Source organism: Rhineura floridana, chromosome 15 (genome assembly GCF_030035675.1).
Source record: "Rhineura floridana isolate rRhiFlo1 chromosome 15, rRhiFlo1.hap2, whole genome shotgun sequence".
Lineage (NCBI taxonomy): Eukaryota > Metazoa > Chordata > Lepidosauria > Squamata > Rhineuridae > Rhineura > Rhineura floridana.
The window spans coordinates 33,379,907-33,400,545 of NC_084494.1; the positions used below are offsets into that span (position 1 = coordinate 33,379,907).

Below are 20,639 nucleotides of genomic sequence, written 5' to 3' on the forward strand. Positions count from 1 at the left end.
TAGAAGAAGAAGAAACTAAAATAACATGGAAGAAAACTTGTCCCACAAGGAACATTTTTGCCCGGTCCTCCCACCCTCAGCAGCCGGGATGCCCCTTTTCCTGTCCAATGAAGCCAGGTTTTTCTCTCTACTTGATTCTCCTTCTCAGCCCCCCTTCTCCTCCCCCCCCTGGTCAAATCTAAACAAGCTTCATAGCTTTCTCGGTTGTTGGAGCTGAGCCATCCTCTCAGCCGTTCTTCCCTGCCTCTTGGCAGCCGGAGTTCACAAGGGCTTGTTCCACAACACCAAAAAAGGAAGCCGTTCCATAGGAAAGTCTGAGCAATCAGGCCTCATTGTTCTGATGGATTAAAGAAAAATAATAAAAGATGGGGAGCTCTAAATGAAAGAGGGAGGGGCGGCTGGGCCACGCAGCCTTATCTCAGCGAACCACGCGGACTCCACTGGCTCACGCAGGGAGGAAAGAGGTTGCCAGAGGTCACCTGGATGATGGCGCATGCTTTGCTGTGGTGGAAGGATCTGGAATGCACCACTCGGGGTTGGTGTCACAAGATAGAGACGCAGAAGGTCAAGACAAAGGAACCATTCTCTGCGCCCCAGTTTGCCCAGGGGCAGACAAGGAAAGGCGGGTGGGACAGGACTGCAGCCAGAGTGCATTATGGCAGAGCTCTGGGACCTGTTTTGAACACCATGGCTCAGACCCTGGGATATGCCATGACCCTGGGATATGCCATAGTAAAAAAGTGAGAGTGCCCCTGAGTACGTGCAGTGTGCTGTTTTGCTCACCATGTTAGAGCCAGCCTGCATGGGGCTGGAAAGCCTGCCCCAATATATCTCCTTTAAGAAATGGATAACTGCAGACTGGGAGTCCAGGCAGGAAAGTGACACTCTTGGTTAATTTGGGTCCTTGTTGCCCTTTGCCTTTCTTGTCAGCCACTGAATTTCTGGAGAACCTTACCAATCGCATGAATTCTTGCATGCAAGAGCATGAGGATTTTGGGGTAAAAATCTCAAGATTGCCTTCAAATTGTGAGTTTTCAAAATGCTGTTTTTTCCCTTCTGGTTTATTAGCCAGAAGAACACACAAATTCAGCTAGTCAGAAGGGGCAAGCTGGTTAGGTAGGCAGCCCATACCAGTCCTCAGGGTAGCAGAAGACCTTGGGGCTCTGGCCAGATCCAGACCTAATTCATGAGCAGCCTGCCTGTGGCAGAGGAAGGTCTGGCTCAGGAGAACAGAGAGTCACTGAGGAGGTTGTGTGTCCCCCAGAGAAGGATTTTCCACCCTTCCTCTGTTTATTTAAGAAAGGAGAGGAGGTGGTGGTGTTGATATGAATGTTTCCAAATTCTTCCTGCAAAATGTAACTGACGCTCACAATGGACCATAATGGAATCTGACCAGAGAGACAGATAAGACAGAGAATGTGTGTGTGTGTGTGTGTGTGTGTGTGTGTGTGTGTGTGGGAGAGATGCACAGTGTTACCAAATGTACAACAATTCTCGTACATGCATGAGCACCAAGAACCTCTGTACGAGATGTGAGACTTTTTGCATTCCCATACATGAATTCCCAAGATTTCAGGGTCCCTCAATCAGTGCATCATTTACTGGGGCAGTGCTACTGCTGTTTCCAGGATGGCCAGCCGATCTCAAGCAATTATGTTGCCAAAGTTTGGAGCAACAGAATTCGGAATGCAAATCTGTCCCATTTGACAATACTCAGATGTGTTTGCAAACTGAGCATCATTTCATCAAGATCTACTCCACTTCAGATGTCAAGACAAGATTCTGTGCATGTGCAGTCAGGCTAAGCCCTGCTACTCTTGACGAAATGCTCATTGTTTGCTTTGAAACTATGTGACCAGACTACCCAACTGAGTAGCTTTTTATCTGGTGACTACAGTATGTCTCTGAATACCAGTGATGGGAATCACTGCTTTTTTTTCCCTATCCAAAAATGAACACTTAAGACTAAAGAGGAAAAATTGCATCATCAGTGAGTCATAGCTGTAGTGCTCTGTGACAGGGCAGGGATTGGTTCCATCCACACGAGAACCCTGTAGCGCTGTTGACATATTGCTATTTTGGAATCAGCTGGAATTAAAAGAGAGGTTCTACATGGTACTTAATATGGCTCTATACCGTCCAGTAACACCCTTCCTCATGGCCAGGATCCTTCTGTCATGTTAACCCAAAAGTTATTCCCATTCAGAAAAGGTCCTCTGCAATGATACTTGATGTTTTCTTTTTTGTAGCTTCGGCCTCTTTTGTTGCTTCCTGTTCAGCATGCTTGTGGAACCATGGTTTAGTGACACATTGTTCCTTCATTAGTCAGTTTGTGTGTGTGTGTGAATTACTGATTTTCTTTTGCTGTTTTTTTTACATTTCTTCCATTTATAGTGGAAAATGTATAGTTTTTAAATTTTGTATATTTGTTTTTAATGTTTTTAATTATTGTAAACTGCCCAGAGAGCTTTGGCTATGGAGTGGTATATAAATGCATTAAACAAATAAATGAATAAATAAATGAAGTTGGAATAGGGCTGTTGCGCTCAGGTCCTGCTTGCGTTCTTCCCATATAGGCATCTGGTTGGCCACTGTGAGAACAGGATGCTGGACTAGATGGGCCTTTGATCTGATCCAGCAGGGCTCTTCTTAGGGGTGGTATTCAGTGCTAGTCCTACTCAGAGTAAACCCACTGAAGTTAATAGACATGTTAAGTTAGGTCCATTAATTCCAATGGGACTAAGCAGGGTTTAGTTGAATACAACCCAATGTTCTTATGCACCAACATTATCAGCTAAGATAAACTCTTTTGAGAAACCAGGCCCTGCTCGGCCTGTGGCAGTGGCAGCTGGTGCCCATTGGGACTGGTGGGGCGGAAGGCAGGGAGTCCGAAAGTAGGTGGAGCCACAGCCAATGACAGGCAGAGCCACCTTCTGGTTGGTTGTAAGAAAGAAAGCAGGTAGGCAGGAGCTAGCTGAAGTTGGTAGGGCAACGGCCCATTTGCCCTTCTTGACCAGTCTCCATTGGCCTGTTGAACCACCAACTACAGTGAATTTCAGCACACAGAGAAAAGCAGCCATGATGGACTAAAATGGATGGGGAAGAGCATCTGCTTTGCATGCAGAAGGTCCCAAATGCAATCCTTGGCATCCCCAGTTAGGATTGGGAATGTCCTGTCTAAAATTCTGGAGAGCCACTACCAATCTGAGCTAGGTGGGCCAATGGTCTCTCTTTATATAAGGCAGCTTCCTTACGCGCAACTCTACGTTAAATAAAGCATTGTTCATGAATAAACCAATTGATTTGCGTCCGTTATAATCTGAAGCTTCTGCTCTTTTGTCACTGGTCATGCTTTATTCTGTCTCGCTGGGCGGCTAATGAGCAAATTCAAACCCTGATTGGAAGACCTAGTTAATGTCCATGCATTTGCCAGGAATTGGCTGGGTAAGATCTAACAGTGGTCTTAGATACCCCAATTAACAGGGGAGAGGTGAGTTTCCCCTCACTGAGAAGTTTGAGAAGTGGCAATCAAATTCCAAAGCGAATCAAGGAGAGTTTTCGGCAAAAGAGGGAGGGCAGAAGGCGCTGGATTGGCAGGAGAGAGGGCAGTTAGTCCCTCCCTTCTTTCTTTCTTTCTTTCTTGATATCCTGCCCTTCCTTCCAGCAGGAGCCCAGGGCTGTTGCACCTAGAATTGTTTTGCTATGCAAAAGAGAGATTTTAGGTAGAGGTGGAATGACAGAGCAAAGGACGAGGGGAATCTGGCAAGCTTTCAAACCAAATCGAATATGTTTATTGATCCAGCAACTATTGCAAACAACTGAACAAACATTAAAACCAGTTGCTCTATAAACTGCTAATCAGCAAGCATTTTAACCTAGTGTCAATAACAATGGTTAAAAATTTGGCACTTTAAAACTGTTAGGTAGGAACATGGCAGCCTTGCCTCCCCCAAGCCATTTCGGGGGTGGGGGTCTGAAGTCATTCATATGCCTGCCGCGGTGGTGCAAGGACAGGACGAGGCCAATATCATGTATTTTAATTGTATTTTATGAATTTTAATTTATTTTAATGTTTTTGTGATCTTTATTGTGTACAGTTTTATCATGCATGTGTGCAATTTTATTGTAAGCCGCCCTGAGCGCCCTATTATAGGGTAGAAGGGCAGGATAGAGATATTTTAAATAAAAATAAATAAATAAATACCATCAGGTCAGGACTTTGAGGCAGGAGGGCCCCAAAATGGAGGAAGATTGTCTCTTGACACCTGTTCAGAACTGCCTCAGAACCAGAAGGATTCCAGAAGGTGTGACCCAGTCAAAACAGGGCACTGGGAAAGTATTCTCTGGCATTTGGGCAACTCTTAGGTTAATCCTGTGGAGTGTTTTTAACAGTTGGTTAACAGGCAGAAATTCAACAGGCAAAGCTATTCCCTGCCCTCGCCACTACATCTCAGTGCCAGGCAAGAAGCTTGTGTCTGTTGGAATTTGTGCCTAGTGCACTGTCGTTAAACACAGGGCTCTAGGTTCTAAAGCCCAAAGTTGGGTTTCCAAAGCCTGATTGATGCTTTTTGGAGCTTTTGAGCGAATGCTGGCAGCACCAGCACCAGCACCAGTGTGTCCCACAAAAAGAGCCGTAATTCACTGCGATGGGCAGGCAGCTGGCTCCAGCGTGTGCTGACTCGCTGCAGGGATTTCCTCTCTGCTTTGGAACCTCCTGGCTTCATGGCTGTGCACAGGTGACGGAGCCAAAGAACAGGGCGGGCACCAGGCAAGCCCAGACTGGCAAAATCATGGCAGCCCTTCACGTATTAGTGGAAGGAAGGGAAAAACTGGTATAATCAGTCAAGACAGAAATCCATCTGGTTCCGCAGTTGTGATATTGTTTTCAGGGGAGGGGGAAGGAATTTAAAAATACCAAGAATTACCTATCTCTGAAGGGAAGGCCACAGGACAAGAGGTGTGCACTTTTATTATGGTAAAATTCAGGGCAAACACTGCAGGCCTGTGTAAGTTGGGGTCAACTGAGCTAAGAGCATTTTGGAGCTGATCAAGGTGCTCTAGGAGGTTGCAGGTTTTGCCACCCCAAAGGTGGCTTACTGAGCTTTGTAGAGAGTTGTGCCATGTATGGCTGATGGGCTGTGTATGCAATTTACTAGTGGGTCATAAACTTGTGCAGCCCTGTGGGGGCAGACTATTGGATGTTCACGGGACACATATCAGCCAATGGGATTCCCCCCCCCTAACAGCAGACACAAAAGGAAGAGGTGGTGGAGCTCCAGAAAGGCATGCTTTCTAACCTAGAAGCCCTGCTTGGGGATCCTAAACACACAGAGCCTCACTGTCAAGGGGAAAGCACTTTCCACATGCTCAGAAGCAAACATTATGATTATCATCACAACTACCACCACATGCTCCATTTTTGAGAACCAAAGGCTTGCACTCAGAGGCATCTCAGCTGCAAGCTGAGGTGTTGTACCAACCTAGTTTGAAATGGAGCTGCTTTTGAATGGAAGGATTTGATTCTCAAATAGACCCTGTTGTGTTGTCCTAGCTTGTTTGTGACATGTTTATACAAGGCTTGGGTAGATCCATGAGGATAAGGGAGGATTAAGGTGGCCAAATGGAATGTACCACCACTTCAGAATCAGATTACATTGGAGGGAATATCTTGCATGAATGCTCCCCCATGTAGCAGTAACAGCAACAATAATTCTCCCTGCAAGCAGAAAGCTAGCACATTCCAGAGAAAGGTAGTAGCTTAGATCTTTTATCTGCTCTGCTGATTTTCTACTTGCAGAAAATGTAGGACAGCCTTCCTCCAACCTAGTGCCCTCCAGTTGCTTTGGACTACAACTCCCATCAGCTGCCTGGGACTGATGGAAATTATAGTTCAAAACATCTAGAGGGCACCAGGCTGGGGAAAGGCTGATGGAAAGGACCATTTGGAAGTGCCATCTCCCCATCACAACCAGCTGAAAGGATTCTGTCCACTCTATCACCTAATTCTGTTGCTGGTGTAAAAAGAAACAAATCCAAGCATGTGATGTAGAGTGGTCAGCAGAGATGGTGGCACATCACCCAGAGATTAGGGGAATGGAAACAAAGGGGAGTGTGTAAGCCAATGAGAAGAGTCTTCTAACATGCTTCCTTGTCCTTTCCTGCTGATTGGAACCAATCAGGAGGTGTGTCAGCCACTGAGAAGATTCTGCTCAATAGCTAATACTCTGCCCTTTCATGCTGATTGGCTCCTAGGGACATCTGTTGTTGTGTGAGAAGGCATTAACAAGGATCTCATTCTGAACCCCGCAGCAAAAAGGAGGGGAGGGTGTGGATGTGACTATCATGAAGCGACCCTGCACTTCTGAATTTGCCACTACACTACTGGTGCTTGTTCAACCCACCCACTTTCCTAGCTCTTACCTTTGCATATATACATGTGTGTGTGTGCCTTCATGCCCTGGAAATGAGCCCTTCCACTTCCTTCTCCTCCTCCTCCTTTGTCCCTGGCACGTAGGAGACATTCCTCAGCGTTTTGCAAGTGCATACTCTTGCCTTCGGCTGCTCTTTCCCACAGACACCCGGCTGACTGATGGCGGCCTCTCACTCCCCCCCTCCGTTTTGCACCCTAGCCTGGCAGGCCTTAAGTCCAGCCAGGCCTTAACCAGGCTTCACCCTGCAAAATGTGAAGTAATAACGGCTTAGAGCGTGGGTAGCGGAACAGTTTTCATCCCGAGGGCCGTATTTCCTTCCAAGGCAACCTTCTGAGGGCCACATGCCAGTGGCAGGAAGGGGGCAGAGATGAAAGTGGGTGGAGCAACAAATGCAAATGTTGCATTTGTATGGTAGGCGACTTTCTACAACCCACTCACATGTCCCTCTCTGCCCTCCTTCCAGATAAGCAAGAGTTCAAGGGCATGTTCCAGCCAGGCGAGTGTGAAGCAGCACCAGTGCAAGATGTGACCTGGAGAGAGTTCCAAGGGCCATAGAGAGAGGCCTGGAGGGCCACATTTGATGCCTGGGCTTGAGGTTCCCCACCCCCGCTTAGAGTGTCTTTGTGCATACACAGAGTGCCTTTGCCTCACCTCTGGATAAGCAGAATCAGGCTGCACATGGGGAAGCAGAGGGGTCAGAGGATCCTCTGATAATACACGAGCCAGGCTGCCTGCCCTACAACAACATTTTCCTAAGAACCCCTACAATTGCCTACAGATTCAGGAAGTGTTATGAAAATTGTCTCCCCTGCTCCCCTCGTATGAAAAGATTCTCTTCAGCTTTATTATTTGAGTTCCAGTTTGGAAAAAGGGCGGGGTATAAATAAAGATAATAATAATAATAACACTTTTAAAAAACAAACAAACACATCAGTGACACTTGCAAAACATAATGAAGTGCTTCTCTATACAGAGAAACCCATGGAACTCACTGCCACATGATGTGGCAATGGCCACCCCTAGCTTAGATGACTTGGAAAAAAAGGGAATAAAAAAGTTCACAGGAAGACAGATGTACTGTATCTCAAGTGCCGCTTGTCGTAAATAGCTGTGTGGAGCCTCTTTGTTCAGAGCAGCATACCTGCCAGAAACCATTCTCCATGAGAGCCAGTGCACACCAAAAAGCTCCTGCCTGGAGGGTGCTCTGATGTTTAGTCTGGGGACAGTACACACTGGGCTGTTCCATTGTTAACATTAAAATGGTTGGTGGCTGGACGGAACACAGACTGAGCACCAAGCTCTCAGGCGTGGGGGCTGAACGTGGCCCTTCAGGCACTATCTGGCCCTCGGGACAGGGCCACATCCCCTCCCCAGACCACACCTTTCGTGGGCTCTGCTCTGCACCCTCTCTGAATGCTTTTGCCTGTTTGCAACAAGGATGATCAGGGGACTGGAAACAAAACCCTATGAGGAGAGACTGAAAGAACTGAGCATGTTTAGCCTGGAGAAGAGAAGACCGAGGGGAGATATGAGAGCACTCTTTAAGTACTTGAAAGGTTGTCACACAGAGGACAGCCAGGATCTCTTCTCGATCGTCCCAGAGTGCAGGACACGGAATAAGGGGCTCAAGTTGCAGGAAGCCAGATTTCGATTGAACATCAGGAAAAACTTCCAAACTGTTACAGCGGCATGATAATAGAACCAATGATCTGGGGAGGTGTTGGGCTCTCTGACACTGGAGACCTTCAAGAGGCAGCTGGGCAGCCACCTGTCGGGAATGCTTTAACTCAGGTTTCTGCATTGAGCAGGGGGTTGGACTCGATGGCCTTATAGGCCCCTTCCAGCTCTACGATTCTATAACTCTATGATTGTAACTAAGAATTCATGCTGGAGGATTTTTCTCTTTCCCCCTCCCAAACCCTTTTCCTTTTGTGTCATGCCTTTGAGACTGTAAGCCTGCAGGCAGGGGCTGCCTTACTACTGATCCTTGTAAGCTCTTCTGAGATTTTGGCTCACAAGTGGGGATAAATAAACAAATTTTTAAAATGGGGTCAGATGGCTCCGCTCAGAGGGCCAGGTTTTGATGAGGGGCCACCTCCTAGGATCCAGTTTGCCTACAAAACACAGCGATTGTAAACATGATGCATAGCCCAGAGCTGCCTTCCCCAACCCAGTGCCTTCCAGATGTTTTGGACTCCATCTCCCATCAGCCCCAGCTAGCATGGCTGTTTTGGACTCCATCTCCCATCAGCCCCAGCCAACACGGCTGTTTTGGACTCCATCTCTCATCAGCCCCAGCCAACACGGCTGTTTTGGACTCCATCTCCCATCAGCACGGCTGTGCTGGTTGGGACTGATGGGTGTTACTTGTAGTCCAAAAAAAATGCAGGGCACCAGCTTGGGAAAGACTGGCCCAGGGACCCTGTAGCCTCCCAACAACCCACCACGCTACAGAGGCCAAAGGATCGTCTTGCCCACGAGAATGCACATTCTTGGCAAGCAGGTCAAGTAAACAAGAGCATTTGTCCAGGGTGCAGCCTCTCCGAATTTCCACTTCGCCCTCTTCGCCGAGGCGGGGTTTGTCCAGATTCCCCACATACTTTAGTGTATAATATGTGAAGGGAATGCTACAAGCCTGTGTTATCTCTGTACGGGGTTCTCCGGGGGTGCCCAGCAACAAGAAATATTGGAAATATTCGAAGAAGGGAGGGGGAGAGGCTGAAAGAGGGGAGGTCTGCCCCTCCATTGGAATGGAAAGCCACCCTGAACACACCCATCCCACGCAGGGGAAGCCAGCAGTCCCAAGGGAAGACAAGTACAGGAATGCGAACGTCACAGGAAAAGCAAGAGTGGGCTCTCCTTCCCCCCAGCCCCCCTGTCCTCCTAGGGAAGCCGTGCCTGGAATATGTTCCAGTTGTCCAGGAAAAAAAGAGTAAGACGCCCAATCTCTGGAAGCTGCGGCAAGCAGCCCCTGCCATTTCCACCACATTTTTCCGACAGGCCTTTTTTTTTTTTGGTGCTTTCTTGCCCTTTCATCCCCGGCAAAACAACCCTGTGATGTGGGTTCGGATGACCTGGTTATTCAGCACTCACCCTCATTTGCTTGTGCAAAGCTTCAGGCTCATAGCAAGCCTAAAATGTCAGGGGGGAGAGGCTGTTTTATTTCCTGTAATAAATGTAATTATTTTTGTAAACAAAAATATTTAGGGATGGGAGAAAAAATTTAGGGGGGCTGCCCTCCTAGCCCCCCCCCCCCCAGCTACGGGTCTGCAAAGCATATGCAGATGTTAGATGATGTCTGGTCTTTTTATTGAGCATTTGTTCACACGCTCCTCCCTGTTGTCCATCCACGCAAGCAAGAGGCATGATCAGAGTTCCAGGACACAGCCCAGCCAGGCAACAACAATTGGGGTTCAAAGAAGGGCCTGCAGAGAGTCCCGAGGGCCAGATAAAGAATCCTGGAGGGCCACATTTTGCATACCCATTCTATGCGGTTGTTACAGGGGAGCAATGGGGAATGGCTGCAGCTCACTGGTCAGCCATCTGCCTTGCGTGCAGGAGATCCTAGGTAGGCCTGGGAGGGAAGCCTGCCTGACACCCTGGAGAGATGCTGCCAGTCTGTGTGGGCAATAGTGAGCCAAATGGAACCAATGGTCTGACTTGGTACAAGGTAGCTTCTTATGTGCCTAAGTTGTGTGATCCCTGGAGTGCACATCTGATAACTTTGTGATGTTTTTAAGGGGGTGTGTGTTATCGTGTGTACTTCTCCTGGTGACTTCTGTCCTTTGTCCCGCATATGCCCTTCAAACATTTTTGGCACTGCGCTTTCCCCATCTCCACTAGTGCACACACAACTAAACTCAAGAGCGTCCTCCTCAACACACCTTGGAATGAAAACAGCACATCTGAGACCCAGAGAGGTTTTATCTGTGGATTCTCTCTCTCTCTGGCACATTCTGTCCCCACTTCAATAGCTGCCTTTGTCACTGATTTGTTCCTACATCTGTTAAATGTTTCCTTGCATTTTGTAATCAGTGTTCATGTGTACGTCTTGAGCTTGTGCGGCCAACAAAATTTGCCTAACTGGTGGTGAGTTACACCCGCCTCTCCTCCTGAGAGACCCGTCGCCTTGGGTCTCTTAAAGCCAGGCTTGCACAATTTGCGACTCGCGGAAAGGCAAAGGCAGCTTATCAGCCACAAGCAGAGGCCAATCGGGGACTCTCTAAACACCCTCGTTTTGCTGCCTGTCCCAGAATGCAAAAAACTAGGAAGTTGTCAAGTAATGACTAGCCGCAATATGGTGGCTCAGTGGGTTGCATTCAGGGTGGCAGGTTACCAGGGCCGCCCCAACCATTGGGTAGGGTGAGGCAGCCACTTCAGGTGGCAAATGCTGGGGGGGAGGAAGTAGTGTAATGGCAAATTCAGAAGTGCAGGGTCCCTTCATGATAGTCACAGCCACACCCCCTCCCATCCTTTTTTTTGTTTTGATGCTGAGTTGAGAATGAGGTCCTTATTAATGCCTTCTCCCACAAAACAGATGTCCCTAGGAGCCAATCAGCATGAAAGGGGAGTGTGTTAGCTAGTGAGGAGAGTCTTCTCAGTAGCTGCCTCACTTCCTTTCTCTCTGATTGGCTCCAATCAGCAGGAAAGGACAAGGAAGCATGTTAGAAGACTCTTCTCAGTGGCCAGCACACTCCACTTTCATGCTGATTGGCTTGTAGGATGCTGGAGATAGAGGGATCCTGCTGAGACCCTGCTTCTAAAATAGTAAGGGGTCTAAGACCCCCTGAGACCCTGGAAGACTATACCACTGGGGAGGCAATGGCAGCAGACCCCCACCATTCCCTTGAGCACCCTAAACTAGTCTGCCCAGCACCCTATAAGATAGCTGCTGCCGCCATATGTGGTAGAGCAACAATTTCCAAACTTCTTTCCCCCATGGACCACTTGGAAACTCCTGAGGGTCTTGGCGGACCACTTGATGATTTTTCTGTCTGTTGTAGCAATTGCAGAGCGCTGTGCTAGAGGATGCATGGTTTTTAAATTGTATTTTGATTGCTTCTTTGGTTTCTCATACTGTATTTTATATTACACTTTGAAATTCCGTAGAATAAAACATAAGAAACAAAAGAAAGTATAAAAATACAATCAAGAAATGAATATGAACACTTAATGTGGGGATGCTACAGACCACTTGAGTGAAACTAGCAGAGCACAGATGATCCACAGACTACAGTTTGGGAACCCCTGCGATAAAAGATGCTATCCCATAGCCAATGTTGAAGTAAGGGCTGATTCACACGGGAGCCAAACTTCGTATTAAAGATTAGATTTATACCCCATCCTTTCTCTCAGTAGGAGCCCAGGGTGGCAATTAGTCATGTCCATTAATTTCAGTGGGTTTACTCTGAGTAGGACTAACATAGGCTACAGCCCTATATATATCTAGAATGGGAGGGCACCATCTTGTCCTTTGACCCAGGCAGCAAAATGTCTTGGACTGGCCCTGGGAACTGCAGTTCTGTAGACCTGACTTCACATTACGTCTTAGCCGTCATCATCTGTTCAGGGTGTGTTTGTGTCTGTCAAAGGGTTGTATTGTGAACATTTTTCCCCTGGCCCTGCTCCACTGTAGCTGACAGCAGCCTGACATGTAGAAATTCAGCAGCAAAAGCGTTTTCCTGTAGTGGTGATAAAGCTGTGGAAACTTTATGTATTTACTTACTTAAAATACTTCTTAACTGCCCTTCCTCAAAAGATTCCAGGGCAGTGTGAATGAAATTCACACATTGCATAAAGATAATAAAATGGAACAAGACAACTTAAAAAAAAAAACCTTCCCAGTGCTAAAAACAGAATAAAACACCATTCCAGGAAAAAAACACAACCCATCTTCAATCTAAACATGCCTGGTCTTCTTCACCTGTTGCATTCCTGCATATCCAGTTGGTGTCAAAGTCACCAGAGCAAAGCCACATGAAAAAAGTGAAGGTTGTTGGATTGGCTGTTATGCAGTGTAAGCTGGTGGCTCCATGTCAGTGGGGCCATGGAATCCGCTCCAGTTTTTTAGTCTGAATTTTCAAGGAGCTGTCCAAGGTGTTGACATGGAGTCGCCAGTCGGCACTGCTCAAATGAAAAAATCCAAAATCTGTATTAGGGAAATATCTTTATTAGACTGACTGAAATATCACAACGCAGCATGCGACCTTTTGAGTTCCCTAGAACTCTTCATCAGCCTTGATCAAGGAAGCGGACCCTGCAGCCCTCCAGAACGTTGTTGGACTCCAAATCCCCCACTGGTTGTGGATGATGGGTGTTCGAGTCCAACAGCATCTGGAGAGCTGCAGGTTCCCTACCCTTAGGCTAGGTCAGCCTTCTTCAACCTGGTGCCCTCCACTAGTTCTGGATTGCAACTTCCAACTGGTGGGAGTTGTAGTCCAAAACATCTGGAGGATACTAAGTTGGAGAAGGCTGGACTAGATAACAAACAGAGCATTAGGAGATGGAGGAAGCAAAAAGCTGGCTGATGATGAAGCCATAGAGTCCGTGTCTGGTCACAGTCTTAGGATAGAAAGCGTATGTTTCACCAAGCAAGGAGCTTGTGTGTTTTGCCTAAGGAGGATGGAGACAGACCTGGGTAATAGTACCTAATTGCTGCCTGTCCAGACCTGGGGGGGCATCAGCCATCCTTATTCTTTTTGTTCCCAGCAGGCCTTGGGGCAACCTGATGCCTCCACTGCAGCCCTCAAGGGCCTCATTTGATTGGCTGCTGCCTCTCACTCCATTCCATCTTAAGACTGTGACCAGATGCGCACCTCCAGCATCAGTCAGCCTTGTTCTTCCTCCCACCCAGAGGAAGGTAGGAAGTTGCTTCATGCTGAGTCAGACCATTGGTCCATCTAGCTTAGCATCATCTACACTGACTGGCAGAGGCTGTCCAGGGTTTCAGGCAGGAACTTTCCCCAGCCCTACTTGGAGATGGCAGGGATCGAACCTGGGACCTTATGCATGCCAGGCAGGTGCTCTGCCACCGAGTGATGGTCCTTCCCCAAATTGTTCTACTTTCCATCTAGCCTGATGAAGAGTTCTGGACAACTCGAAAGCCTGAACACTGTTTTTTAAAAATATTTTTTGGTTGATCCTAAAAGGTTATTGCCCTAGTATAGAATTTAGGAAGGCGGCCAGGGGGGGAGTTGGCAACCCGAGTCAAAGTCCTTCACCCTCCTGTTCCCAGTGCCTGAACCTCTCTGTACACAGCCGCCTCTCGATCCAGCTGCTTCCTTTGCTTTGAAATGAAAACGCACGCTCTTTGTTTCCCTTCAAATCAGCCTCTGAGACTTGAATCAATATTTACCAGCCCAGACCTTGTGGGCAGGAACACAACAGAGCTCGATATGCTCAGATCTGGCCCGAGGCCAGGGAAACACCCATGGAGATGCCAGACCTGCCCGCTGTCGGGGACAGAGCCAAGGAACCAAGCACAGCCAGCGCAGCACTCTGTAGTACCAGGTGCTGGTCAAAGGAGAAACTGAGGCATGCGGTGTCAAGGAACACGGCCAAGGTCATGTAGAACCAGGGGATCAAGAACGGCCTTCTTCCACCTGTTGCCCTCCGGATGTCTTGCACTACAGCTCCCATCAGCCCCAGCAAGTACAAGGGGGCCCCTGAGCAGGGCCAGTGAGGGGCATGGCCTAGGAAGAGCCCCAAGGGCTGGATACAGAGGCCTGGAGGGCCGCATTTGGCTCCACAGACCTGAGATTCCCCACCCCTGCTTCAAAATGGATGGTTTTTGGGTTACGTTAATGTGTTTTAACACTTCATGTAAACCACCTTGCAATAGCCTCTGGTAGCTCCATGTCAGTGGGGCACCAGAATCCGCTCTGGGTTTTAGTCTGAACTTTCAAAGATCTGTCCAAGGTGCTGAACCTATGTTTCAGCACCTGGGACAGCTCACTGAAAGTTCAGACTAAAACCCAGAGCAGATTCCTCTGCCCCACTGACATGGAACCACCAACTGCCACTGACACCTTGCGCCCTGAAAGGCAAAGTAAAAGTCCTCGAATAAAACAAACACAAGTGACGCATGCCCCTCCAAAAAGAGTGAGAAGACCCCAATGGGGAAGGATTAGCCGGAGGAGATGTTCATCCTTGCCCTCAACCTTCTCCACCATGCTGGTGACCTTACCTCGGCTCACTCGCTGTTTAGCACCGGAAAGGATCCCAGGGGTGTCTATAAGGCTGATGCTCTCCAGAACCTGGTTTGGCAAGTGGGCGCACATAAACCTAAAGGCGAGGGGGGGGAGAGAGAGAGAGAGAGAGAGAGAAGGCCAGAGCCCAAGGTGAGGGGCTTGTGTCAAAGAGAGCAATGGAAAGGGAGGTGTACATTTCAGAGGGTCTCATTACAAGTCACATGTGCAATTTGAGCATTTGATTCCATTCTTTGATAATTTATATACCACTTAATAGTTTTAGAGGGGGAAACTCTAAGCCACAACTCGAAGACACCTGGATTTATTATTTATTATAGTTGTTTATATATTATGCATATGAATCCTTCCAATGCAGTCAACATTATTATTTATTTATTACATTTATACCCCAGCTTTCCTCCAAGGAACTCAAGGTGGTATACAGGGCTCTCCCCCTCCCCATTTTATCCTCACAACAATCCTAGGAGGTAGGTTAGGCTGAAAGACAGTGACTGGCCCAAGGTTGCCCAGTGTGAGCTCCAGGGCTGCGTGCAGATTTGAACCATGTTCCCAGGTTCTAGTTCAACACTACATCACACTGGCTCAAAATGCATCACAATACAGTACTACCGTAAATACTGGAACATAACAGCTTATCGTCCCACAGGGCAATTGCTTAATTGCAATTGCAATTGCCTGGCCCAAGGTCAATTGCAATTAACTGGCCCAAGGTCATCCAGTGTGAGCTTCAGGGCTGAGTGCAGATTTGAACCCCAGTCTCCCATCACACTGGCTCAAAATGTAACACAATACAGTACTAAATACTGGAATATAACAACTTATCGCCCACAGGGCAATTACTCCTGGTGCAAGGAGGGGCTTCTTTGCCAATCTCACCACCACCACCAAATGAGGTGCGGTGGATGCCCACAAGGGAGGGACTTTTTGGTGGCGGTCCCCCAGTTCTGAAGCGGGTCCTCAGAGAGGCTCACCTGCCACCTATGTTCGGTGCCAGGCAATCCCCTTTTTATTTTCCCAGGCACTGGGCATCTCAAGTGCTTTTAGTTCTGCTGGATCAATGTTTTGCTGTTGCTGGTTTTATTTATTTGCCTGTTCCATTGCAGTTGGTTTCATTCTGTTCTGCATGTATTCTTTTAACTTTTATGGTTTTCAATTTTTCTCATTAATTGCCTAGAGAAAGCCTGTTACTGGACATTATACAAATACGGTTAAAATCAGGGATAGGGAACCTTTTCCAGCCTGAAGGCCACATTCCCTCCTAGACAAACTTCTGGGGGCCGCATTCCAGGAGTGGGCAAAGCCAGAGGCAGAAAGTTGGCAGTGTCCGAGAGGCAAAAAGTGGGCAGAGTAAGCTACGGATGTAACTCTTTGGCTGTGTCTGACTTGGGACCCCTAGTCCAGACATCCTTTTTGTTGCACATTCATGATGGTTTATGCTCATGTTGCTATCAAGCCAGTGCTTGACAAAGTGGTTAGAGTGTTGGGCTATGACTTAGGAGACCAAAGTTCAAATCCCCACTTGGCCGTGAAGCTGACTGGGTGAGCTTGGGCTAGTCACTGCCTACCTCACAGGGTTGTTGTGAGGATAAAATGTAGAGAGGGAGAAACATGTAAGCCACCTTGAGCTCTTTGGAGGAAATAATAATAAATAATATAAATGCAACAGTAAATAAGTAAGTAAGTAAGTGATCCCACTTTCAATACTGTTTGCGCCTGCAAACATTTTGGGGCGGTCACACAGCTTCCCTTCCTAACATTGCCTATCTTGTAACTTTCTGCTAAACTCCTGTAACTCTTTGTAATCCCCAATGTTCTGGTTTATTTTTGTCCTGCTTTTTTTGCTGTACAGCCCCTCCAGAATGCCATAATGTGGCAGCACTGGGGAAGCAGCACAGGACAAACGGAAACAGAATAAAGCCACCATGAATGCACAATTATTTTAGAAACATGTTGCAGAATACAGCAGCAACAACACACCGGAGGGGCCCTTGGCATAAGGCAGCTTCGTAGGTTCATTACTCGCGTTTCCAGCAAGCCCGCCTTGGAGATTTAAAATCAAAAGGCGGGTTATAAATACTAAATAGATATTCATCAAAAAGGGCCTTATAAGCTTGCAAGTGTGATCTTCCCTCTCAGCTTTACCCTGCCAGGTTCTTCGCTGCTCCGGGTGAACAAAAAATGTTGCCACCCCTCCCCCTGTGCCTTTTATGCCAAGAAGCAATCACAGCGGGACACTGACGGATCAAGAGCTGACAGAGCGATTGTTTCCTCATGTTCAATCTTTGTGAGTTTTCTGATTTCCACCTCTTTATGGTTCTGCCTGTGACCCAGCAGCTGATGGAGATCACAAGGATCTCACTTGCATGCACTCCCTGCAACGTTGGGGCTATCCCCCTCCAAGAAGCTGCCGAGCTGCTACAAACTCTCTGCGCTGCCTCCAGTCTGGCTGGCAGCTGCTCTTTCCTTATTTATGCACACCAGGAATTTTGGCAATGCTGGCCCTTGCCTAGTGTGCTGCTCTGGTTTGGCCTGCCTTTCTGGTTCCATCAATTCAAGCTTGTCCTCCCGAGGGATGGGCAAATATGTCCATTTGGGTTTCTCTCATTTTTTCCAGACATAAGTTCAGTTCTCCACATCAGTTTACAATTTAAAAAAAAAGTCCTCATGAAATTCATCAGCATTTTAGTGCAAATTCATCCTAGTATAAAAGTGAAAATGGAAATGGCCTGCCTTCAAGTCGCTCCCGACCCTACGAATAGGGTTTTCATGGTAAGGTATTCAGAGGGGGTTTACCATTGCCTTCCTCTGAGGCTGAGAGGCAGTGACTGGCCCAAGGTCACCCAGTGAGCTTCATGGATGTGCGGGGATTCGAACCCTGGTCTCCTTACACCACACTGGCTCTCAGTATACAAGTATTTGTATGCAGTTTTACCTAATATATACAAGCAATTTCCCCTAATATGAAGCATTTTTTAAAGTTATTTTCACTAATGTATGCATTTTTATTCAGAGGAAGGCAATGGTAAACCTCCTCTGAATACCGCTTACCATGAAAACCCTATTCATAGGGTCGCCATAAGTCGGGAGCGACTTGAAGGCAGCCCATTACCATTTTCATCTCACTTTACCTTTGTACACACATTTTTGTACACATTACTTGGCAAGAGAACTGCACATTTAGAAGGGTTGCCATGTTTCAGTTTGCATATTGTTTGGGGAAGTGGGAATTAGGGAGATTTGTCTGTAAATGTGAACTGAACTGAATTGCTCCCCCACCCCTAGTCCTCCCTGGTTAACCTATGCGACTATAAGCGACAAAAAAAGCCATTAGTGGCTGTCAGAAATCTTTTATTATAAAGTCCTAAGTCCTGGTGTGTTCTAAGCTAGAGCAGGGTAAGGACTACAGGGCACTGGCAGAGCATCTGCCTTGCATTCAGAAGGCTCCTGGTGTCCCCAGGAAGTAGGAATGGAAAGACCTGTCCATTTCGGTTCTCTCAGTTTCTCATTTTCCCAATGTTAAATTCAGTTCTCTACATTTCTGCAACAATCTGCGATTTTTTTTTTTATAATCTCATGAAAATTCTCTACCATTTTAGTGTGGATTTCTCCAAATAAACACATTTTTGTAGGCAGTTTTGACAAAAGGACACAATTTTGCAAGCCATTTCTCATCATACCATGCCTTGTTGCACATTATTTTCACTTGTATTCATTTTTATGCACATTTTCCCTTAATATATGCATTTTTGTAAGTGTTGTTTAGTTGGCAAATTGCATCCCAAAATTCTAATAAATGCGAATTTTGAAGGATGGCTGTGTTTCGGTGCTCATATTGTTTCAGAAATGGCAGATTTGATAAATTCTGCTTGAAATGTGAACTAAATCGAAATTCTCACCCATCCCTACCAGGCAGATAAACGCCTGTCTGAAACCCTGGAGAGCTCCTGCCAGTCAGCGTAGATGATAAGGAGCTAGATGGACGAATGGTTTGACTCAGCATAAGGCAGCATCCTGTGTTTCAGAGAAGTCTTTACAAATCTCACAGATCAATCAGCTAAACCTTTGGTTGATTAATCTAACGTTCTAACCTAAAGTTCACGGAGGCTTTTTCTGAAGTGGGACCCAACTGTGTGAACCACTGAACAATATGAATTAACATTGAGACTGACCTTGTATATTGTTTGTATGGTGTTTTGTACACTGCTTAAACATTTTTATAAGCAGAATATAAATCTGTGCAATAAATAAATAAATAAAATACAGAAATAAAATGTTAAAACAACTGCAACTTGCAGCCCTGTTTTAAACGGTGGAATAAATTCACCCATTTGGGCTCAAACTGTATTTCGAGACATAACTGATCCTGATCCTAGGAATGTTTACTTGGGAGTAAGTCTCACCATGTTCAGTGGAAATTACTCCCAGGGAAGAAATTTGGTTTAGTTCACATTGTAATGTGAACCTACCAAATTTGCACTTCCCAAATCAGCAAGCGAGCCAGAACACACCTACATTCAAAACTTGCACTTCCCCAAATTTTGTGCAAATGTTGAAGGATAACTGTGTTTGGATTGCACGTTGACTTGGGAAATGAGTGTGAGCTGAGTTAAAATCAGTGGAGGCTAGTTCATTAGGGCAAACGGCACCGCCCGGCCAACCTCAGTCTGTCCTCAACCAGCTTCCATCTGCCCGCCTTTCTTACCGCCAGTCAGACTAGCTTTGCCTGTCATTGGCTCTGGCTGCACCTATCATTGGCCTCCTTGCCTTCTGCCCCAACAGTCCCAAGGGGTGCCAGCCACCACTGATTTAAACAAGATATGAAAATGACATTTCTCCACTGTCCCTACTTCTGAGGGACGGCAAGGAAGAACTGAGACAGTCTGGCTGCACTTCGTGCCTGGGGTGGAGTCCATGTTTACAAAGCCATGGATGGCGGAAGGAGCACTGCTCATCCAGCATAAACAAAGATGCTAAAAGTAGCACCTTCCGGAAAATACCCAGGGACATCCAATTCCACCGTTTCCCACTCTCCAGGGCCAGAGTACCACCAACGGTAGCTGTAAAGAAGTCAGTCCTGGTTGTCAGGACATACCCACATTTATTTTATTTAAAAAAGGGGAAATGCTCTGAGCATTTTAAATCTACATAACATGTGGAAAAACCAACAGGCAAACCATGGAGGTGCAGCAATGGAATGGAACCAGTGGATTTCTGCCCGTAATGTAGCGGTTACAAGGCTCAGAGCTTCTGCACGTAACAGTGGTGGCTGCTCTAGGGGCAATAAAATTTAGCACTCCTCCGTCTCCACCTTTTAGCCAAAAAAGGCTCTTGGAGGTACAAAAATCCATTCTAAGATTGTCTCTGTGCTCAGGCTCAAAAATCTAAAGAAGACATGAAGAAAAGAGAATGGGGAGGAGGAGGAAAAAGCAACCGCCAGCCGAAGTTGTTCAAGTTCCAGCCGAGTTTGTAGCACTGGGATCATTCTCCCAATAAGTGAACTTACTTCCACAATGCACCCTATCATCCTCGTCCATTGGCACCCCATGGAGCAGGTGTGGGGAACCTTTGGCCCTCCAGGTGTTGCTGGACTACAGTTCCCATCATCCCTAGCCATTGGCCATGCTTGCTGCTGGGGCTTCTGGGACTTGTAGTTCAGCAACATCAGGGGGGCCAAAGGTTCCCCAGCCCTGCTGTACAGGATGACCATGCTAGAGTGAGGTGGCTGCCTCAGGCAGCGGCTGTTGGGGTTGGGAGCAGGCAACAGCAGCGAGGTATTGGAGACCAGAGCTATATGTGTCATGCTGCCTGTTCTGCAGCCCCGATGCAACCTTGTGGCCATCGGGTGTGCTCTCCTGCTGTGGGCAGCTTCTGTATTTTATTTTATTTTATTTATTTATTTTATTTAATTTATATACCGCCCTAAGCCCAAGGGCTCTCTGGGCGGTGTACATAACAATAAAACAATCAGAAAATATATAAATACAATAATACAATGGAA

At 47.0% G+C, this 20,639-nt stretch overlaps 1 protein-coding gene across 1 annotated transcript in view; it reads right to left on the minus strand.

Annotated features, from left to right (window-relative positions):
* EHD2 (EH domain containing 2) overlaps positions 1–20,639 on the minus strand; it is a 52,634-nt gene that overhangs the window by 21,922 nt on the left and 10,073 nt on the right. Inside the window, exon 2 of the mRNA XM_061596350.1 lies at positions 14,617–14,714. Within this exon, the coding sequence (XP_061452334.1) occupies positions 14,617–14,714 (98 nt within the window). The remainder of the gene's footprint in view (positions 1–14,616; positions 14,715–20,639) is intronic.